Source organism: Penicillium odoratum (assembly GCF_028828045.1).
Source record: "Penicillium odoratum strain IBT 22623 chromosome Unknown utg000006l_segment0_segment0, whole genome shotgun sequence".
Classification (NCBI taxonomy): Eukaryota; Fungi; Ascomycota; class Eurotiomycetes; order Eurotiales; family Aspergillaceae; genus Penicillium; species Penicillium odoratum.
This window is the reverse complement of record NW_026643148.1, coordinates 3,344,586-3,365,408: the sequence shown is the minus strand read 5'-3', so window position 1 is coordinate 3,365,408 and position 20,823 is coordinate 3,344,586. Positions and strand designations below refer to the sequence as shown.

At 47.8% G+C, this 20,823-nt stretch overlaps 8 protein-coding genes across 8 annotated transcripts; 5 read left to right on the top strand and 3 right to left on the bottom strand.

The window, feature by feature from the left end:
- Positions 1-2,067: 2,067 nt before the first annotated feature.
- N7520_009669 (uncharacterized protein) lies at positions 2,068-2,691 on the top strand (the record flags this gene model as incomplete). Its single annotated transcript, XM_057143603.1, has 1 exon — positions 2,068-2,691. The coding sequence occupies one exon, from the start codon at positions 2,068-2,070 to the stop codon at positions 2,689-2,691; it is 624 nt and encodes a 207-aa protein (XP_056992891.1).
- Positions 2,692-2,723: 32 nt separating this feature from the next.
- Positions 2,724-3,500, top strand: N7520_009668 (uncharacterized protein; the record flags this gene model as incomplete). The annotated part of the gene is made up of 2 exons (XM_057143602.1): positions 2,724-2,861; positions 3,015-3,500. The coding sequence occupies 2 exons, from the start codon at positions 2,724-2,726 to the stop codon at positions 3,498-3,500; spliced, it is 624 nt and encodes a 207-aa protein (XP_056992890.1).
- A 904-nt stretch (positions 3,501-4,404) lies between these two features.
- On the top strand, positions 4,405-4,761 carry N7520_009667 (uncharacterized protein; the record flags this gene model as incomplete). Its single annotated transcript, XM_057143601.1, has 1 exon — positions 4,405-4,761. One exon carries the CDS (start codon positions 4,405-4,407, stop codon positions 4,759-4,761), a length of 357 nt encoding a protein of 118 aa, XP_056992889.1.
- Positions 4,762-5,767: 1,006 nt separating this feature from the next.
- Positions 5,768-8,429, top strand: N7520_009666 (fungal specific transcription factor domain-containing protein; the record flags this gene model as incomplete). Its single annotated transcript, XM_057143600.1, has 5 exons — positions 5,768-6,043; positions 6,092-6,974; positions 7,201-7,226; positions 7,742-7,987; positions 8,034-8,429. The coding sequence occupies 5 exons, from the start codon at positions 5,768-5,770 to the stop codon at positions 8,427-8,429; spliced, it is 1,827 nt and encodes a 608-aa protein (XP_056992888.1).
- A 65-nt stretch (positions 8,430-8,494) lies between these two features.
- Positions 8,495-9,091, bottom strand: N7520_009665 (uncharacterized protein; the record flags this gene model as incomplete). The annotated part of the gene is made up of 1 exon (XM_057143599.1): positions 8,495-9,091. The coding sequence occupies one exon, from the start codon at positions 9,089-9,091 to the stop codon at positions 8,495-8,497; it is 597 nt and encodes a 198-aa protein (XP_056992887.1).
- Positions 9,092-11,245: 2,154 nt separating this feature from the next.
- Positions 11,246-11,915, bottom strand: N7520_009664 (uncharacterized protein; the record flags this gene model as incomplete). The annotated part of the gene is made up of 3 exons (XM_057143598.1): positions 11,246-11,491; positions 11,556-11,609; positions 11,661-11,915. The coding sequence occupies 3 exons, from the start codon at positions 11,913-11,915 to the stop codon at positions 11,246-11,248; spliced, it is 555 nt and encodes a 184-aa protein (XP_056992886.1).
- Positions 11,916-15,860: 3,945 nt separating this feature from the next.
- Positions 15,861-16,961, bottom strand: N7520_009663 (uncharacterized protein; the record flags this gene model as incomplete). Its single annotated transcript, XM_057143597.1, has 1 exon — positions 15,861-16,961. The coding sequence occupies one exon, from the start codon at positions 16,959-16,961 to the stop codon at positions 15,861-15,863; it is 1,101 nt and encodes a 366-aa protein (XP_056992885.1).
- Positions 16,962-17,786: 825 nt separating this feature from the next.
- Positions 17,787-20,496, top strand: N7520_009662 (ABC transporter integral membrane type 1; the record flags this gene model as incomplete). Its single annotated transcript, XM_057143596.1, has 3 exons — positions 17,787-18,101; positions 18,164-19,260; positions 19,314-20,496. 3 exons carry the CDS (start codon positions 17,787-17,789, stop codon positions 20,494-20,496), a joined length of 2,595 nt encoding a protein of 864 aa, XP_056992884.1.
- Positions 20,497-20,823: the final 327 nt, after the last annotated feature.

Genomic DNA, 20,823 nt, shown 5'->3' with positions numbered 1-20,823 from the left:
TTTTGTCCCTCCCACCTTCCCTCTGTATATAGAATCCACTACAATACAGACACATTGCCTCCCTTCAAGGGAGCGCGGACGGGGCCTATCTGACGCCACGGTCTACGACCGCAGCGACAGGTAACCCGTTGCGGCCAAACTAAACTCTTCTTGCTCCTCTTGACTGCGTGAGGTCACCAATAAAGTGGCTATATATCAACAATGAGAACACCTGACTACTTGATCTTTGGTAGAAGATTTCCCGACAATGTATCAATTAGTATAGGTCTCCCAATAAATAGTTATTTACATTTATTACCAAAAACACACGCCGACAGGGTGATGCATTAACCATTTTACCTCAAAGTAGATTTGGCACAATAGGGTGATATATTTGACACTTGAATATTCTATAAACTTACACAAACTTATATGAACACTTATAGGTTGAAACACCACAATTTAAAATATCGCACTTACAATGGTGTTTGGGGTGTACTGTCAAACTTGGGAAGCGGTCAATTACCGCTATGGCCTTTTGGGATAGGCTTGTTCATCGTTCGCCCAATTTGCCCGAGTATTGGTATGGTACTAGGACTAAATACGGGTAGGGTGTTGTAACACACCAGATCACGGTCAATAGGTCTCAGAGATCGCTCAACCGATCTGGGGGACCTTCAATCAATCAATCAACCGATTCTATTGGACATGCACAGTACTAGCCAGTACATCAATTCCTCATTTCAACATTTTCCATTATGTTTGTTGGAGTTGTTTTCGAAAATACCAGTTAGCTTAAGATCAAAGAGCCGGTACCATGTACTGAATCATGTATAAATGCAGCGATGCCTCGGACTCCTTAAGCCATTGGTCACTTAGTTCCTTCAATGTATAACACAGTTATTCGGGAGAACCCATTTTTGCTATTTAAGCCAAGAAAATGCCAATTCTTAAAACAGGTATTTTTTGAAGAAGTATATTTATGTATTCGACTTGTTCATCTCAAAGTCCAAACTCAAGATGTCGCCTGAACCTCCAAATACGAACCGCCACATCAAAGGAGCAGCTGCAAAAAATGTATTGCACTCAAGACGAGTAAGAAAGTCTCGCCTCTATGTCACTATATATGCAAATTACTAAGGAATCAAGACTACCCAGCGTCTGACTACGGAGCTTCTACGCAATATATCGGGGTTTACCCGCAATCTAGGATTATTTTAATCTGTCGAAACTTGGCCTGGGGCGAAAAAAACCCCATTCTTATTGTTGCGTGCCACTTTGAAGAATAAGACCGAGATCGATGTGAAATATGAACATTCGATCCATGGGGAGAATTTATCGCAGAAGGATGTGGAGAAGATACTAAGCTGTCAAAAGTTGTTGGATCGAGAAGACTGGCTTAAGTGCATATCGAAAGGATTCCTGTTTCAATTTGATTCCGCATCTAGCGCTTCAGAGCATGCTCCTGAATGAATCAACTTTGCCCTTGTTCAATCTATGTGGCTAGTAGATATTGCCCCACTTTCTAGGCCTCAACATGCTCAGTTCCTCATTGTTCTGGGGGACTCAAGATAGACATTAACAATAGACAAATAAGAGGATGCTTAGAATATTAAATTATAACGGGTGTTTTATCTTTGAATGTCTTCTGCTCAGCTCCAGCCGTATTCGCGTTAGTGCTGGAACTTCCCGGCCTCAGGCTCTCGTACTCAGGTATATAATCGGCTTGAGCCTTGCAACAATTTCACGTTCTAAATGCAATGATAATGGATCAATATTTCGACAAATTGGTCTATGTCTTAGTCTTCCTTTTCATTTACTACGCCGTAATTTTGATTGCCTTTATCTGTTACAGGATCCAGCGACTTTGCTTTTGAATTGGGAATCCTTTCACTACATAAATCATCCATCAGCCCATTGGTAGCCCTCGTTCCATGAATGATCGATCTCCAGCTCATACCCTCATACTGCATATGTGAGTTCGACGCAATGTCAAATGTAAGGCCCATCAAGAAAGTGAAGATTGCTAGGTATGACATCTGACTTCATAAAAAGATCAAAGACGCAGGCTCAGAACAAGGAGGGTCAATGAACGATCTTGAAAAGGATAGGATGACTTGGCTTTCGCCAGCAAGTCACGAGGAATATGATGCGCTCAGCGCGGGATGTGCCTGGGATCTTTCGACGGCAGATAACCCCCACATACCAAGCTTCGGGCCCATTGATCGCCCTTTGGCAGCATCTTTGCAGTCCATTTTGAACCGCTCTTTTATGTCTCCAAAGACCCCAGATGACCTTGATTATGAATTCATGGCTCACCTATACGAGCAGCTGCTCAACGCGGAACCGTATGAGTCGCACATGGCCCTTCATGCCCTAAACATTCTACAACAAGATGAACGGATGCCCGAGAGTTCCCGGGATGAAATTCGCATGTTCTTTCAGCACTCATCCGAAATCATGGCAATCTCTTGGGGAATCTACAAAGACTTCAAACAAGCTTCAGCGAGCCTGGAATTCATACAGGACAAGCAGTTTCTCCTAGATACGGCTTCTTTTGCTGTTTGTGGTTGCCCAAGTGATTGCTTTGTACAGCTTGTCCGAAGCAAAGCCATATCTGCAAGTGGCTTCAACAGCGCAGCCAGAGTTATTTTCGCCTCGCACTTTGTGAAAAAAGAGTGGATATTGCCTGTGAACTATTATCGGAAATGAGCGTTGAGCATATATTTGAACCTACCTCCATCATGGCCGATGACTGGCAGCAGTCTATCTTTGAGATGTCTGTGATTAATTCTGAGTTGTTCAATGCCTGCTGGACGAAGATTGAATCCATACCGGACTTGGATCTGTCAAACGTGCTCAAACATGAACATTACGCTTCCGTATGTTTATTTGCTACTGAAGATCTGGCTATACGCATGCTAGCCCGTGGGATTGATATTGTATCTACTGTCCATACACTTCCTCACATCACTTGGCCTGCGATGGCTCAATACCACCCAAGCCCAGCATCTTTTTTTGACTGGCTTACGTAGCGCGGATGCTGGCCGTATTCCACCGAAGCTGGCCATGTTGCACCCCTTCTAGTCGCAGCCCAGCATGACCGATTCGAGGCGACTAGCTGGCTTCTGTGGAATAATGATAACGTCTGCGAGCAAAGGAGTTGTGCGGTCGCTGCCACTGTCCGCCAAACCAAGGACAGTGCTCGCATCCTTCACCTGGTCATGATGCGCATGTCTCTAGCAGGTCCACTTCGTCCACCTAGCTGGCCCCAGGATATTGCTGTTGAAGTCATCCGGGCTGCTTGTAATCAAAACCAAATGGGCCGACCTGAGATTCTGGAATACATTCAGGATCTTGCTTTCCGAAAGATTGGATCTGTGAAGGCGTCTGCCCCGGACCTTCTTTCATACTCGAAAGAGAGTCTATCAAGTGCGAAAGAAGCAGGTCTGACTGACCTGGTTGATTTCCTACGAGCTGGGAACAAAGAGGCATGGAAAACGCTCCCCAACTACTGCTGACTTACTCGCTGGTGTCTTTTTTTGTATCATGATACGCGCGAATTATAACTTCAGGCTGATTATTTACGCCAGTAAGGGAGGTTCTGTCAGTGTCGATGTTAAGCAGCCTTGGAATTTTAGTTGTGAGAAATGCCTGGCATCCGGAGCCAGGCCGGCCTGTTCCGTCGTTGCTCCGAGACTTAGTGGTGGGTAGACACTAAGAAGTGATTTGCACAATGAATTGATAAATGGCCATCCAAGTGGGCAGTGTAACTGCATAGAGTGTGGATGACTTGTATTTCACTTCCGTAAAAAGTCCTGGACGCCGCAATTGCTAGCTAGGCTGCAATGTGTCAATCAGAATGTCCATTGCAACTGAACTAATAGCTGAAAAATGATTTTCTCGTTAGAACTGATCCAGGCGGTTTATAGTGGAGACGATGAAAACTTTCGGGACTACCTGGATTCGCTGTTTGGGTGCTTTGATGTATCTTGGCATTGATGGTGGTGATCTCTGAAAGAAATGCTTATGGGTGAGAATGACCCGGGGAGGTTCGAGCCATTGGAACGATATTATTGGAATTGATTTTTGATTTTCAATGTCGGATTGCCGCACCCAATGCCACTGGACGATGATTATAAAACCCAAAGCTGCCCGGTGAGTCTTCATGCTTTCTATTAACCCTCAGATGGATCCACAAGCGCTATTCAAAGATTTTTCCCACAGTGAGTTTAGCACAAGATGCAGCCAAAGCAATGCTGAATTCCATTAGTTGTTACTTGGTACGATGAAAAAGGCCACTACATGGAGCCCTCGGATGAATTGAAAGAGGCATGCTTGGACAAATACGTCTTTGTTGAAACACACTTCATTCCAGCCTGCTATCTCTACGATATAATGATCACTCGGTCAGCCTATTACACAATGAACGGCAACCTGGGAAAGGCTTTCCAAGCCCTTCTATGCCAACATCTTGAGGATGAAAAGTTCAAGAGCACCCTGCTAGGCCGGTTCACTCATATCATATTGGCCGCCCAGCGGGAGGTTATGATTCAGTGCGATTTGTTCTACGACATGACGACATACAAGGGTGGGTATGATGCGATCGTGGGAGGCCGCTGGTTCAAGAAGGCAGTCTTGGAGCGATTGAATCCTGTCCGAAACCCGAACGGTGTAATTGAGCAATGGCGGGTCGAGTTTTCAACCTCTGATATTGAACTGGTAGATCGGGAAGGTGGACTTGAACAACTTTCCAAATGCTTTTGTTTTATGCGTCGTTAGTTCGGTTCTACCGAATCCAAGAATTTAGCAAAACGTCGTGAAACTCCTTTCCGATAATTGGTTCTTTCGTAAAACATTTCCTTCGCAGACAAGACCCACCTAGTAACTTCATTGCAACCTTGCTCGGAGGACTGGCCAATGAGATAGACGCAAGATGGTGCTGGACACAGAGTCAATTGAAGAAGCAGAACAAATCAGCTTTTTTTCTAATTCGTTCTCTTCTTTGTGATTTCCCACTCCAAAGTAAGACATTACCCACATCTGATTTGTCAATTTGAATTTAGAGTTGCCACTATCAGCTGTTCCTTTATTCTATAAATGCCCACATCTTGAGTGGGCAGCAGGAATCTGAAAGTATTAGATTCTTTCCAATTGCGCAACGCGAACACGTCAGATCATTCTAATCTTTTCAAACATTTTTCACACGCGGAAGAATAATATGGCGTTGAAGCAAGACCCAATGTCTAATCTGGGGTAAGTTTAGCCCATGAACCGAGGACTTTGAATCAAGCTAAGACTTCCAGACGTGGCGCATACGATACAACAGGCGTCAAGAAGCCGGGCGCCCCTCCACCACCGCCGAAGTAAGATTGATATGGGATTCTATTCTTGGCCAGGCTTAACTGCAGTTCACCCCGTCGAGATTGGGTCTTGCTCACCCCTGTCATGAGTCACTGGCTTGTATCATAAAAATCCTGGGCCCCAGCCGGATTCAAAGAACATCACTCTTTAATAATTGCTTCAATACCGCACTACTCGGTCTTTGAGACAAGACCTACCAGCAAGGCCAGCGCTCTCCAAGAAAAGCTACCAGGAAATGAAGATCCCACATGATAAGAATAAACGCAAGATTCTCATTCAACCTAGACAAAAGGTCGCTTGCCTGCCGTGCCGAAAAAGAAAAATCCGCTGCATCGGTCAAGGTAAACCATGCGAAACATGCATTGCTCGCAGTATTGAGAACGCGTGCGAATTTACATCGACAAAAAATCTTGGTTCTAACAAGATGGCGACTCATCAGCTTTCAACCGCTTGTGATATAAATGGACCGCTGAGAATCCGAAATGGGCCAAGTGATACTGTCGGCTCGCCTTCCACGGCCAGCACCGTGACTACCTTATCGGAGCTAAGCCACACCCCCAGTTTGGACTTCAGCGACCGCGAAGAGGATGACGCCAATCAAACGTCAGACTGTGTGACATTCAAAGAGCCGCTCAATGCCTTGCCCGGCTGGGAAATGATTGACAAACTGAAGGCACGATACTTCGCATTCGTCTTTCCGGTAATTTTTCTTGATTCTCGGGAAGTGCGATGACTGACGGCAAGACAGCTATTTTGTACCTTTTCCTTTGTCCAATTCGAGGACGAGTATAGGAGCTTCCGCCAGAATCCTGACGGAGCGCCTCTCTCGTGGCTGTCCTTGCTGTTCGCTATCTTGGCATTGGCATGCCGAGCGGAGGAAGTCCCTGAGAGGGCTTGTTTGTTTGATAGGCTGTCGATGGCGTATGAGAAGGCTGCTTGGGATTGTTTGTCTCTCAACAATCCACCTTTTGAACCATCGACGGCCGCACTGAAGGCTTTTGTACTCGTAATCTATGGCCGTGTTCACCGCGGGATAGACGTATCAAGAGATCTTCACACCGCTTACCAAATGGCAACCTCCACAAGCTATCACCGACGCCCCACTCAATCAATGGCTTGCGAGGAAAATAAAACTCTCTGGATCGCCCTGAAAATGCTTCTCTTCATGAATGGCCAGCTACACAGTGACCCCTGTGATCAAGAGGTCTCTCAAAATCTATACCTTATGGCTGGTATCGATTGGAAGGAATCTTTGGAGATGCAGCACCTGCCCATGAGCTTTGAAGACTCATCTCTGTCGGTAATGGACTTCACCGTGCTTCAGTCTCGGGTTCTCACGATATCGGACATTATCGACGCAAGCAAGAAATACGGCTTCTTATCATCATGGAGCCTACCTGGAGTTGTGAGTGAGCTGTCGCGCATCGAGAACGACTGCAACCAGTTTTATGCAGGACCTTATTCTTCCGACTCGCAAGGAGAGCTGTGTAAAGTTAAGCTGGGTATATTGCGATACTGCATTCAGTATCTGCTCCAGTCAGCTCACTTTCCGTCTTTTGAGAGTTACCTGGACGGGGATATCACATCCGACACACAATCCGCTGCAGAGAAATGCATTGATTCTGCGACATGTGCGTTGGGGATTTTCTGTTCTTTGATCGAAAACAAGCATTTCAAAGGTTACTCTTGGTATATGCGAGGCTTAGGAAAGCATTATGCTATGAATTGTATGAATACACTCAGGCAAGGACTAGAAACAATCTGTACAGGGGAAAGGGCTCGAGAGGCTAGGTACTACCTTGAAAAAGTGGCTGAGAAGTTTTCTACGTCAGAGAAATGCATGACTGTCCCTAGCAGCGGCGAATGAGATTTCTTTCATCCTGGTACGGAGCAAGAGACTTCTTTGATGAGGACTTTCGCCAATCATACATTTGCATCAGTTTCTACCGACCCAAATTGAATAGCTCGATTTTGTCAGAGAGTATTTCATCCGACACGGTTTATGCAAAGCCGTGCCTAGAAGCTGGGCTCATGTATTCCACAAACTTAGGGGATAACAAGTAGTCTAACATGTAGGTCAGATGGGACGATGTTGATTTGGAGGCTTGATCGCATAGCTAGATTGAAGTAACTTCAGGCACTTATCCCAGACCGCGAGTACAGGCACACGTAGCTCAGGATAGACAAAATGCCCATAGGATACACGCTATTATTATCTGACTGGGCTGAGCTTCCCTTGGAGAACCGAGGATTATTATAATTGCCTGCCTACGTTCACCTTGCTCAATCAATCAGAATATATAAAGCCATAGACCTCTCCCTCTATGCATGCTGCCTTTCATTACTGACAAAACTTCGTTTTCGTATTCCCAATCAAGCTAGACTGTTTTGACAAAAGAGCACCGCCAACATGACAACACCTCCGAATATATCGCCTCACCAAGGCGAACAGCCTACATCGGACATGGAGATAACAGGCTTCGTTGTATTTTCGGCTTCCTCGGAGGGTCCCGACATGAGCGCTGAAGTGAAGCGAGGTCTGCACTCGAGACCAAGAGTCGAAAGGGATCCCCTCGTCTATGGGCGAGGAGACCCAAACACATGCAAGCGCTTTATGCGACATGGGGCCGATGAAAACAACGCAGTAGGTGTGCTCGCAAGATGGATCGGGTGAGACTGACGGATTGCAGTTCGCCAATAAAATCACGGAGGCCATCGGTGACGTCGATTTTCTTCTCCGCCAGGGACCCGTGATTGTTCACTCCACCGAGGACCACTCCACGTGGGGCACTCGACTGGCGCACCCGTCGCGTGAAGCGGTATCGGCGTTTCGAGACCTTGCCCGGGGCGACGAAGCTAAGGTGGTCTTCAAACTTTATCCCCTCGATTTACCAAGAGAGGCAACCCTGGTGACGCGACCAGTTGTGCGGAAGCTGCAGCCACATGAAATCCTTTTCGTGAAAGGAACGATCAGAATGGAGATAGAAATGCCTGCCGGGGGATGTTTTGTCTGGCAAGGGAACAGTGGCGATCCAATGGGGTATGACATGCTGGGCTCAGAGGTCTTCGAGTTCATGATGGTTTAGGCGCTTCATGTCCTAGCATGACGAAAGGCTCGGGTGGGTGACCTTGATCGGGACGAAATCAGCTACTAGACACAACCAAGGCCAAATTGACTTACCAATGTTTGATACTTCATTTTTAAATTCCGAAGTCTTTGAGTCTCGCAAAGTATGCTTGGGTAGTCCGACACTAAAAGCTGAATAAATTTGGCTTCTTCCGCAAGGGACAGTCGCCGAAAGGTAGGCATCACGGGAGCTAGTACAAGCGCAATCCCAGTACCGAGTTTCACTTCCATTCGCCTCAGCTTCCTGCCCTGCTGGAGATCACTGCGGGCATTGTGATCGTTTGAGCGACCTAGATGACGAAGAAACGACGGCATCAGCCAGACGCCTTGGATGTGACTCCCTGGAGGCGCCAGTTCCATTTCATGTGCTTGAAGCCAATGCTCCTCTTCCGATGCAAGAGACGACCATTCAAGGATAGTTCGTAGCCGAAGGATCCATCTGCTGGAGCTTGCACCGGCTGAAATGAGATCGACAACACATGGACTGTCTTTGGTTACTTTCGGTCCTATAATGGCAGGCGTAAGATCCGTTTCCAGAAAATCTAGCATATGCTCCATTTGAAATAAAAGGTCTCGCAGCAGACCCTCCGCCGTGACTGGTGGGTTGCGGAGACTCGCCATGGTCGATATGTGAAGCAAGGAGTTCGTTACTGCCGGGACGACTTGGCTATCCCAAGCAGCTGACTCAGAAATCCGGCATTAAACCAAAAAGGCTTAGAACGAAACAAAATCTTGGAGAGATAGGCACGGGGGTCTAGGCTAGCACAGAACGTGTGATAGCAGGTGCAGGCCCCTGGGCATGGCTTGCATTCTACTGCTATTTAAATGGGGCACCCTGGCCAGGTCTGAGAAGTTGAGGCCAAATCCAATCTATCAACCATCGTGATAAATTTTCTAAGCGATCCTAGTCGAAGACCCATTATGTCCTCATTGATGAATGTATGCTTCAGGGCGCCGCAGGTATGCTCAAGCGATCGCAGACGAAAGCCGACGCAGACTGATGTTCCAGGACGAGATCGCAGACAAACCCATCGAGCGGCTAGATCCTCTTCATGGAGAGACTGCTTTCCTGGAAGTTTCCGGGTACAACAGGCCCGAAATGATGGACACATTCAGCTCTGGGTCGGACCAAAGTCTTCCCCATCACGAAGCATCATTTTGGAGCAATTTTCTGCAATATTTTACGGAGCTTTGTCATTCACCCCCCGAAGAAGTACAAAAGATGAAGGTGAAGAGGTTGGAGGCTATCTACTATCGCAGATGCACTCTAGAGACCGCCCAAGTTTTGGCCATAGTAGAAACAGCCAAAGAATTGGAAACCAGATTGTTTGATTATCAAGAATTCAAAAGGCTTCATGGGGCGCAGGAGGCTGTGGACAGATTCAAGCCAACGTGGAGATAGTGCAGAGAACTACATATGGAATGAATTGTATCATTGCCTGAATTAATCAAGACGTGGGAAAGATACAGTATGTTTCTCCCAAACGACTTTCTATATTTGCTGAAAAGGGAAATTCCGTGTGTCAGTAGGCACTTTATACTAGCCTGCAGCCTTCGTTGAGTGACGAGTTCAACGTAGCGATAGCCACCATTTCTTTGCTCTGTTTGGTTTCATCTGGTTTCACAACGCTGTTCGAACGAACGAAGAAAATGGACCCTTATGCGGTCAATGCTCTGTTCCAAGGTGTCATATGTTTCCCAAAGCACCTTTGATTTGACCAATACTAATTAGACGCCTCACTTTCTTGGAAACAACCTAGTGAGAGGAACTCCGCAGTCACCAATAAGAGCTTTCAGTCTTTGGGGAGATTGTTTGTGGGTTTGACTATTGTAATTTTCGGGAAAGAAAAGCCTCTGTATGGAGAATACCAAACCTGATAGTGACAATGTAGCTTTCATCCCATCACAACCCGTCTTCTAATTTATTGTTGAGATGGCAGAAGGAAATTTATCCAGCCCTCTGAAACCTTCGTAGAGTCAAGTGGGTGAGGTAGAGGCACGCCCAAAGACGGTTGAACGGCTCGAGAATTTCCGCCTCCGCCGTCGCCTTGTATGCACAAACAGACGCAAAGGCCGTACTCGGGTGGAGTAGTAGATCTGATGGTCTTAGCCGACAGAAAGTCAAGTGGAGGTAAAGTCTGTTCCAATGGTGATGCGTCTTTGGAAAACCTCCACAAAAGTAAGATCAGGTCAAGACTGGTGGAAAGCATCCCGTTGAAGGAGGGTATGCATTTTACGCTATACTGCTTTGGGTAAAAATGCCACTAGCCATCCTTGGAAATTTATGGCAAGGAACAAGCGGGATGATTTCGCTTTGCCGTTCTTGGCTCATGAAATATTGATCCTTGGTCGGTTTTCTCAGTCAATGGGATTTCAAAATTACCGCAGGATTGATACGATCTGTCGCAGCCAAAATTATCGAGGTGGCGTTCGAGGCCGAGAAAGATACTGACTTGCCTGCTTTGTGGTGTTGGTCGGAGATGGCTCCTGCAAGCGCTATGTACCATTCAGCTGATGGAGTTGTGAGTAACGACATTTATGAAATAATCTCTATGAATATGACGGAACATGTTGAGGATGAAAAAGACATGGAGGCTACATTGTTTTGAGCTGGACTCCTAAACAGAACTTCCGGAGGCGCTAGTCTGTCCAGAGAATCGGAGTATATGTGCATCATCTACCAGTGAAGCTTGAGGGATGTGCCAGTCTCTCCAATTTATGGAATAGCTGTCATTTGCTGAATACCGTGAATATTCCATCCCACAAAGGCTGACCTCAGCGGGACCGACCAAAAATCTTCATGAACGTATCGTGATCCATATCACCATTGATAAGAACGCTTCCACGTGTTATTGCCCCCCCTGTGATTGTATGAGTCCGACTCGCACCTGCCTGTGGCCATATTTTCGCATCGCCATTCAGCACCTGTGAGCCGCCGCTTATTTCAGTGCAAATGCGGCCTTCCTCACCACGCGTGCTGGTTTTCTCTGTCTCATGTGAAAGCCAAAGACCTAAAAATGCCTGGGCTTAGTAGATGAGGCAAATTGCAACTGAAGAACCGAGTTTCAGCTGATGGAGAAGATACCTTGCTCATTGTCACGCGATCTGTGCGTGGTGGTGTTGGTGCTGTCTGATGGTCCTAGAGAGAGCTTGAACAAACGAGTGACAGCAACTCGGGGGCTCAACATACCTCTACCAGCCGTGTGACTCCCTGCATGGTGCGCTTTTGAATCGGTGATGCTTGAGGAAGGTAGCGGGCCGGGTCGCGGGGCAGGCCTCTAGTCATCCTGTCATAAGCACAGTGCTTCAGCATAAACTTCACATTTAGCCATACCTGGCCACTTTCGCCTGTTTCGGAGCCATCAGGAGTTAGATTGGCGTGAGGCGTGTCGACTGCCTCGTCTTGGATCACGTCTCGGTGCGACGTGAAGTGCCGAAGGACCATTTGGAAAGGATTACTGAACAGCAAAGCTGTACACACGGAATGAGCAAGGAGAGCTTGCAGGTGAGTATTGCTACCACCTGAAGTTGAAAAGTCTGGGTGAGTTGGGGCCTTCCAGGAGGGAAGGGAGACCTAACCGGTGACTTGTGCACAGGCTTAGGCTGCATCGCTAGTCTACCAAAGCAGCCCCATACGATTTGTTTCGAAAGAAGACCCACAATGCTTTCTCTTGGGACTGATAGGGTCAGCTACGGCTCAAATCACCGAGGCTGAGTCACCCAGAGTCTACGCCCGGAATCACATTCTCCACTTCCCAAGGTGGGATAGGCCCAAGACAGCTTCTCGGCAAACTGATGGACCCCTGTGCTTGACTGGTCAAAATTTGAAGCACCTGAACCGCATAGTGTCATGTTGTCAACCTGTGTGTCAGCAACGCGGGCCGATTGACCACAGTGACACTATCTCACTAGTCCGTCCACATGATGAGCATCGGAAGCGGAACAGGTAAGGTGCATCTGCTTGGCGGAATCGGTTCCTTGGTATCAAGGTACCTGTTCAATAGGTAAAGATTTACGGATCCACCCACAGACATGGTCTCATGCATGACCGAAAGCGTTCCTAGTACCCATTGCCTTGCCCGAGCAGGTTCGTGCGCGTAGTGGGGATATGAACCAAAGTTCGAGAGTGATTCTGGGCCCACTGCTCTAGAACAGGAAATGGATGTTCCTATCAGTGTCCAATAATGGTGGTAGATAGGCAGTGGCGTGGTGATACCAGATATGAGGGAGACGGCGCGGTTTCCCACGTCGGGCATTCCTTTACAGGCTCCCCGGTCTTTTGGAGTGGCACCTTCCTTTCTTGGATCTTATGCCCCGACTGGTCAGTCGGGTTCGGCTGAGGCTGTTATGGCCTAGACTCTTGAAAATGCGTACTGTATCTGTTCAAATAGATATTTACCAACTGCGGGCTTTACGCCTAGATTGACTGCGCAGTACCGAATTTTTAGTATCAGGCTTGAATATGCCCTTTGAAAGAATCGATATCATATTCATCAGCTCAAAGCTCAAACGGTCAGCTGAAATATGACAATTGAACTTGCATGGCTTGTGTTTTGCTTTAACGGCGAGCCCGGCTACAGAGTAATGACTATCTCGGCCCTCCGGAAAAGAAGATGCCAAAAGCAAGGGCCAGAACGCTGGTCTGAGCGAAGTTTCTCTTCTCTTTCTTTTCAGTCCTGTAAATTGAACTTCTCACCTAGCGGCTTTATACTCACTGATCGCATCTGGCAGTGTCTTGTTTGCCCTCACACCAGCTAAATTGGAACATCCATTTGACTCGCCTTCGCAAACAGTTCAGGTATGCCATTCGACTGGGCAGGACTGGCCCGATAGCTCTAACAGAACTTTGCCAGCTTTCTGAACCTTGATTCTTCGAATACACACTATGGTGCATACGCCCACGAAGCGAACAAAAGGGAGATTTCCCGACGTTGAGATGGCCTCCTCACCTGGGTGAAATCTCAGCAGGAATTGGGGATAAATCCTAGCGACTGTAAAATCAGGGATAAAGCCGTGGCACTACGCACTATGCTAGGATGTTCGGAAGGACATGATGAGAAAATTCGCTCTCTTACTTGGATGGAGAGAATCAGGGTCAAAATAGCCCTTCAATGAAAGACCTTGTCCTCTGTATATAGTATACCTATGGCTTTATCTTCCACTTCAAGCTCCTCCTCGCCTTTAAGATAGGTTGCATATGTTGACTTTCACATATGGCTATATGAAACACATGGTAGGGAATTAATGCTGCTTGTGATTCTCGGAGTCGAGAAAGACTTTTGAAAACGTCCCATCACATAGTACCCGAGTTCTATAGACTTTGAAGTTTCTCATATGACTCATGTGTAGCCACCAAAATTTCGTGTCGAGGGTCCAACATCTGTATATGCCGGCAATTCCACCGACTGAGGGTGTGTTCAAATCGTTCGCGATCTCGGTCCACCTCCCACCCGTCTAGCAAGATGAAGTAATTCAAGCCGAGGCACCTTTGATCTCAGCGTTCTGCCGTTGGTTCATGGTTGGCTCAGCAAGTCCTTGTCGGAGTAGGCTCGACTAGAAAGGAGCTCGAGAAAGACAGTAGAGCAAACTCCACAGCGAAGGAGCGTCTCTTATAACCTGACGGAACCGGCCCTTGACAAACACCAGTCCACCGCACGTCATCAGTATTAACCAACCAACTGCATAAGGCGGGTATGACTCTCAATCATCAGAGAATCTTTTCGTCGATTCACAGTCTCATCTGGGGTTGCATTGAGTTTCGAGCATGGTGTCCGAGTAGGTTCGATCAGGGGGCTCGTCTGAATTGATGCGAGGGCCGAGAAAGATAAAAACTTGATACAATAGTCTGATTGTCAGCTAGAATATACATGACGAGTGGTGCAGAGGAATATAGGTATACCACCGAGAATCAGCATGATGCATGGCCGGGAGGTTGCAACTGTAGGCAAGAGGTAAATTGAAGCGTCGAAGTTGTGGCGTGACTTGGAATGAGCAGTGCATATTCATGAACCATAACCATTCGATCCCACAAGGGAAGAAATCATGTTGACCGACAAATTGGGACGTAGATTATGAAGGAGCGATGGTGGTCTCCAGGAAAGGAATGGAAAAGAAGTAGCGCCTGCGAGCCCGGACATGTTCCTACCACCCATTACTTCCCTACATCCACCCCCTACCATCCCAGGATCTCTTCCTCCACACAATGTCATCTTCACAGATTATCTGCCAATACTCTACTGTGTCACGATATTGACGTTATATCGATGGTTTAGCTTGACGACTATCGACATTGTCTGGGCGTGAGATGCTGGGCCCGGTCGCCTACGACCAAGTGATTTCAAATTTTGTCTGTGAGCAGTGAGCCCTGGTTCTCGAGGTAGCCGTGATCCTTCTCTCTCTCACCGGCTCAGAATGGTATGCACTCAGAAATGCAAGCCTGGTCTTTGTATGATTCATGGCTGGATTGTATCTGGCCTGGTTGATTGCCACAGCTTTCCTCTGTTAGGGCGCTCCGTCCTGCTTTGATTCACATGGTACGTATCTTACTTCCCCAGAAGCAATTTCTTTCGCTCAACCACGGAAAGCTAACTGCCTGGTCTAGCGCTTCATCCAAATGCTTGCACGCTCCACGTTGCCCTATCTGAGCTTACTTTCGACGACCGCCGAGCTCGCGCATCTTGAGAAGACCGAAGGCTCAAATTGAGCACAATTAATTCATGAATGGATATTTCTGCTAGGTCAGAATGACTAGGTGTCTTCGGGTACCCCTTCTACTCCTTCGAGCTCGACACACCGGCAGCTGCGGCCAGTTTATTGAGCTGGTCTGCTCTACTTGGAACAATAAGCAACACCTCACGTTCTGTATTGAGCTATTTTATCCCTTCACTGATATTCTCATCCTTAGGGTTTCAAGAGCTTCTTTCGCACGAAATGAATGACGTATCGCACTCCGTCCGAATGTATTACCGCAGTACATCACAAACTAGCCCCTGCTTAGCCGCCGGGTGTATCGCCTCGAAGTCGCCGATTCGCATCGAAATCGCCTGGTATGCGGTCATGGAATCACGGGGTCGGGGTTGCTTGACGAGGCACCTCGGGTCTTTTTGGTAGAGGCGGGAACCAATTCAGAGGTCACTGGCCAGATGAAACTTGAACAAAGCACATCAAATTCGGTGTGACCAACGATGATTATCGGGCCAGCCCGCGTTGAAACCAGGAAAAATAATCAGCACTGAATATCAGTAGACTCGATTGACGTCGCTGATGAAAGGTCAGAGCTCATATTCAAGGAAGCGCAGCAAGCTTCTGCAATGATTAATTCTAAACCAATTGTCTGGAATACATTTCTAATGTCTTTATGTTCTCTACAGCAGTCCTAGCGGCCCTACCTCTAGCCCGACATGAAATGCCTTCCGGACTCGTCGAATTCCTCCGTATCCCCAGTCTCTCCTGCAATTGTCGACGGCCATTGAAGCAGTGAAGAGCGCGATGAAAACTGGGCATAAGGTGCAGGAAACTGCTGCTCATCTCTAGATAAAAGCGGAAGGGGTCCCCAGACTGCTCCGAGCGAGGAGCTCTGGTCGGTATATACCGTGTGAGCAAGAGGGCGGTAGGGGATGGTCATATTAGGCAAAACTTCCTCGATGCTCCAGGGCTCGAAAGAGGAATGGCTATTGAAAGAACCAATCTGTCCTCTTTCTTGGGTCGGCAACAGACCCTCTTTCTGCTGCGAAAGTCTGCCCTCTTGCTGCGGAAGACTGCCCTCTTGCTGCGGAAGACTGCCCTCTTGCTGCGGAAGACTGCCCGCTTGCTGCGGAAGACTGCCCGCTTGCTGCGGAAGACTGCCCTCTTGCTGCGTAGCTATTACAGACACTAACAGACGTTCTATAGCTTCACGCGCCGCCATTGCTTGTCTCCCAAGAAGAGTCCCAGTTCCATCACTCTTCAGGCTCTCGAAGGCCGAAACGGGAGTACAGAATACAAATCCGTTGATCTTTCGAACAAATGCCTGCTTTGGATCTTTGTGGTAAGGGGCCGTTGATTTCTGAGGCTCATTGGAAATGGAGGAGCTCAAATGGCATGAAATATTAATGTCGTAGAATTCGATCAAGCTTTGGATAGTTTCGGAAGTCAATTTAAAGCTCATCTCATTCCGTGATATTGTGTCAACATGTACGACATGCGCTTGGATATAGCGGGTCTCTGTAAGGCTTGCTTGAGACGGCCCATATTCCTGTCCGGCTTGGTATAAAACTTGAAACAAATCGGTCTCACAGATTGTCCATATAGCAGTGTCGGGTGCTAGTAGTATACTCAGCAGTGTTGCCTGTCTGGAAGAGTCTTTTCGCTTGCGCATGGTGTAATCTTCCGGCTTTGCCTGTCTAAGAACTTTCGCCAGTGAGTCCGAATACTTTGGATTGAGCACAATATACGGTTTGTCACGAGGAGCAAAAGCCTTCGCTGAAGACGGAAGGAAAGGCCGGCGGCGCATGGCAGAGATGGAGTACAGAAGGGTTGGAGCTCTCGCTTGTGGAGACAAACGGGGGTTGTACGGTTTGCCATGCAGAAGCGCCCCGTGGCGAACTCACTCGAGATAATAAAGCAGGATCATCATCCTGGCTAACCAAGTTAGAATTAGCCTGTTTCTTCATTGCCAAGCTGGAAGGAATCCCAGGCCCCAGCAGCTAACGCGGTCCACTCTTCCGAGTTAGATACAGACTATTGGTCAGGAGCCTTCATTTGGCCCAGCCTCGTGCCTCGTATTCAATTGTCCAGAAGTGAAACCCCATGCTTTGGAGCGATATCAGAGTTCTGCTTTGGGTGCTGAGCTCATGGACAGTCAATTCTGAGACGAACCTACTCATGTAGCTTAATGTGGTTTTTGCACTTCGCAGGTCGGCCTAGGGCGCTCGTCCCCTGTTACTCAAACTCGCATAGCCTTGGACAACGACTTTAGCAAAATGAGGCCGTAATTTACAAGCGTATATGGTCGGGACCAGCTGTATGGACTACAAGTTCTGCCGGGGGTAATATATTCCTTTCGTAGTAAATTACGCAGTGTTATTCCCACCTTTCCCCAAGATCTTGTCCGTTTCTACCATCCGATTTCTTGTCTACTTTCAACCCATTCATCTCACCTCACCAACGCGTCCGCTTAAGTCACAAGCCAAGTCGCTACAATTTCATCACTCCACTTGGCCCAATTGTCCGATAACTTGACATCAGCTTTTCTAAACCTGCAAGGTTGACGCAGTCCTCTTCGCGTGATCATAATTACTTTGGTTTTTATGAAACATTCGCGAAAGTTTCAGCTGCCATGGACGCTCGCGTGCTTTTTGAGTCACTGGAGTTGTTTCATTCATGCGGTATCATTTTTCTGATCTCCATCTTCGCCGCTTGTTCTTTTTCAATACTGTTCAAGCGATATCAAGCTCTGAAAGGAGTAGCACCGCTCCAGGATTCTACTGATGCAGGAGACCCTGAACAGAAGCAGGAGGATTCCCGGGCTGTGAAGCGGCTTTTCGCTGGGCTCTCTTCGCTGCTGTTCGCGACATCCCTCACAGAAGGATGTGCCTCTTTGCTGGCTACTTTGCAACTTCCCAGGAAGCAAGGGCATGTATACTTGATTATAGTAAGTTCTTGACTGGCACACACTTTTCGGAATCAATGACAACCGACTGACCATGAGAGCAGATCTACAGACTGAGCATTTCCGTCCTTTACGCAACCAAGCTGATTGTTCTGATTTACAATAACGCACCCCCGACGGTGGCGCATCTCTTTTGCTGGCTGATTGCTATTCCATTTGAAATTGCTACATTCAAGGCTTTTCGGTCGACCAAGACATTGGTTCCTACGAAGTCGGACGCACTCACAGGGAATGGCAGCTGGTTTTCGGAATTCATCGAAACCGCGGCGGACAATTTGATCTTCGAAGCCGTTCGAGTCATTACACTGTGCTTTCTGATCATTCTCTATCGATTACTGTATACCTCGAAAGTCAATAATAGAAAGGCCAGCGGATCGGTGCATCAAACGCATCCCCGTGGCTCTTCCATCAATGCAGAGCGTACCCAGAGCCATGAACAAAGCGAACGGGCCGAGGACGTTGAAATTGTACATTCGCAGCAGAAAACCGAAAACACGAAACGGACACCGTCGGTTGGCTGGCGGAAATGTTTCACGAGCTACAAAGCCCTGATTCCATACATGTGGCCCTCAAAGTCACGTCATCTACAGCTTGTTGCCTGTCTCTGCTTCGCTCTCATGGCTTTCCAGCGTATCGTCAACATTCTCATCCCCTCTCAGACGGAGGCCATGTTTGCAAGACTCCTTGACGTCTCAAATAATTCCTACCGGGATATTCTGCGGTACATTATCTACATCTGGCTCCAAGGCGAAAAAGGACTGCTGAAATCCCTGCATTCCATTCTCTGGGACCATGTCAGGCGTCATTGTTCCATGCAGCTCTCCACCGCTACTTTCAAACACGTACACGATCTAAGCTTGGACTTTCATCTAGGCAAGCAAAATGAGGACCTGTTGTCGGCTATGAAAGACGGGGAAGCGATCACTGCGTTTTTAGAATTGGTAACATTCCGGATCATACCTACATTCGTTGATTTCGGCATCGCAGTGGGCTGTTTTTGGATCCTCTTTGACAAATACACGAGTCTCATGTTATGTATCTTGATATTCGGCTACATCTGTTTGACTGCACGCCTGGCCAAGGGGGAAAGCAAGCTCCAAAGACGAACGGTCGTCGCTTACCGGGAAGAATCCTCAGTCAAGTAAGTGTCGGGACTACGGCGCTTCGAAATACAGTACTGACATTCGGCTACAGGAATGCATCACTGAAACTATACGAGACAGTGAAATACTACAATGCGGAACAGTACGAGGCAAAGCGCTACTGCAATGCCATTGAAACCCGCCAGATCGCCGAGTATCGATACTCGCTGTATCGAGCGCTGTCGGATAATTATCAGCTTGCTTTCTTTATGATCAGCTTTTTGGCCATTTGTCTCATGACAGCGCATCGAGTGTCGCAAGGGCACCTGTCCGTTGGCCAATTCATGAGCTTGACGACGTACCTGTTGCAACTACGCAGTTCTTTGAACTTTGCCGCTGGTGTCTCTCAGTCGGTCCAGACACTCCTGATGAATTCAGAAAGAACATTAAAGCTGCTCCAACAGCAACCCGCCGTTGTAGATAGTCCCCAGGCTCTTCCGCTCATTACATGCAGGGGTGAGATCCGGTTGGAAAATGCCACGTTCTCATACGGTGGCAAGAAAAATGCCGTAAACGGAGTTTCTTTCCATTGTGCAGCCGGGACTACGACTGCCTTGGTGGGCGAGTCTGGCCAAGGCAAATCAACCGTATTTCGGCTTCTCTTTCGATTTTACAATCTGCAGGCGGGCGGCATCTTCATTGACGGACAAAACGTACGCCACATATCAATCGATTCTCTTCGCAGGCATATCGGAGTCGTACCACAGGATGCAGTGCTCTTCAATGAAACGGTGATGTATAATTTGAAATACGCTCACCAGGATGCGACAGAAGAAGACGTATACGAGGCTTGTCGTGCCGCCGGTATACACGACACAATCCTGGGGTTTTCCGACGGATATGCCACCATGGTTGGCGAACGAGGACTCTGCCTGAGCGGTGGTGAGAGGCAGCGCGTGGCCATTGCTCGCACGATACTGAAAGGAGCAAAGATCATCTTGCTAGACGAAGCCACGGCCTCGCTCGATACGAACACCGAAGAACACGTGCAGAAATCCCTTGCAAATCTTGCTCATGATCGGACCATACTCGTTGTTGCTCATCGGCTTAGCACGGTGACAGGTGCGAATTCCATTCTAGTCTTTCACGACGGTCAAGTGGTTGAGCGAGGTACTCATCAGGAACTCCTCAATTTGAAGGGCCGCTACGCCTCTATGTGGTGGAAGCAAACCAGGGTGCAGACCAAGGAGGAAACCAAGGAGGAAAACGTGGAGGAAACCGAGGAGAAGACCTAGGGACCCGAGGAGACCAAGGCCCGGTTAAGGCCTATGGGCAATACAGTACGCAAAAGGCTGCAGAGATTGATCAGTCATGTTTCGCTATTCCGGCGGAAATGAAAACGCAGCCTCAGAAGATAATCTGGCAGTCTGCGAAAGACGATTACCGGCTGTCTTCAGTGGAAGTTTCCCAGTCAATCAATCAACTCCGTAATGTTTGACAGTCGTCGTAGCTCTTGTCCTATATATTTAAACAGCCCTTGATCTCATCATGTACGTAACAGGCCGTCGATTCAAAAGGATTCCATTCTTTCAAGTCACATTGGACATTTTAAACATCAACAC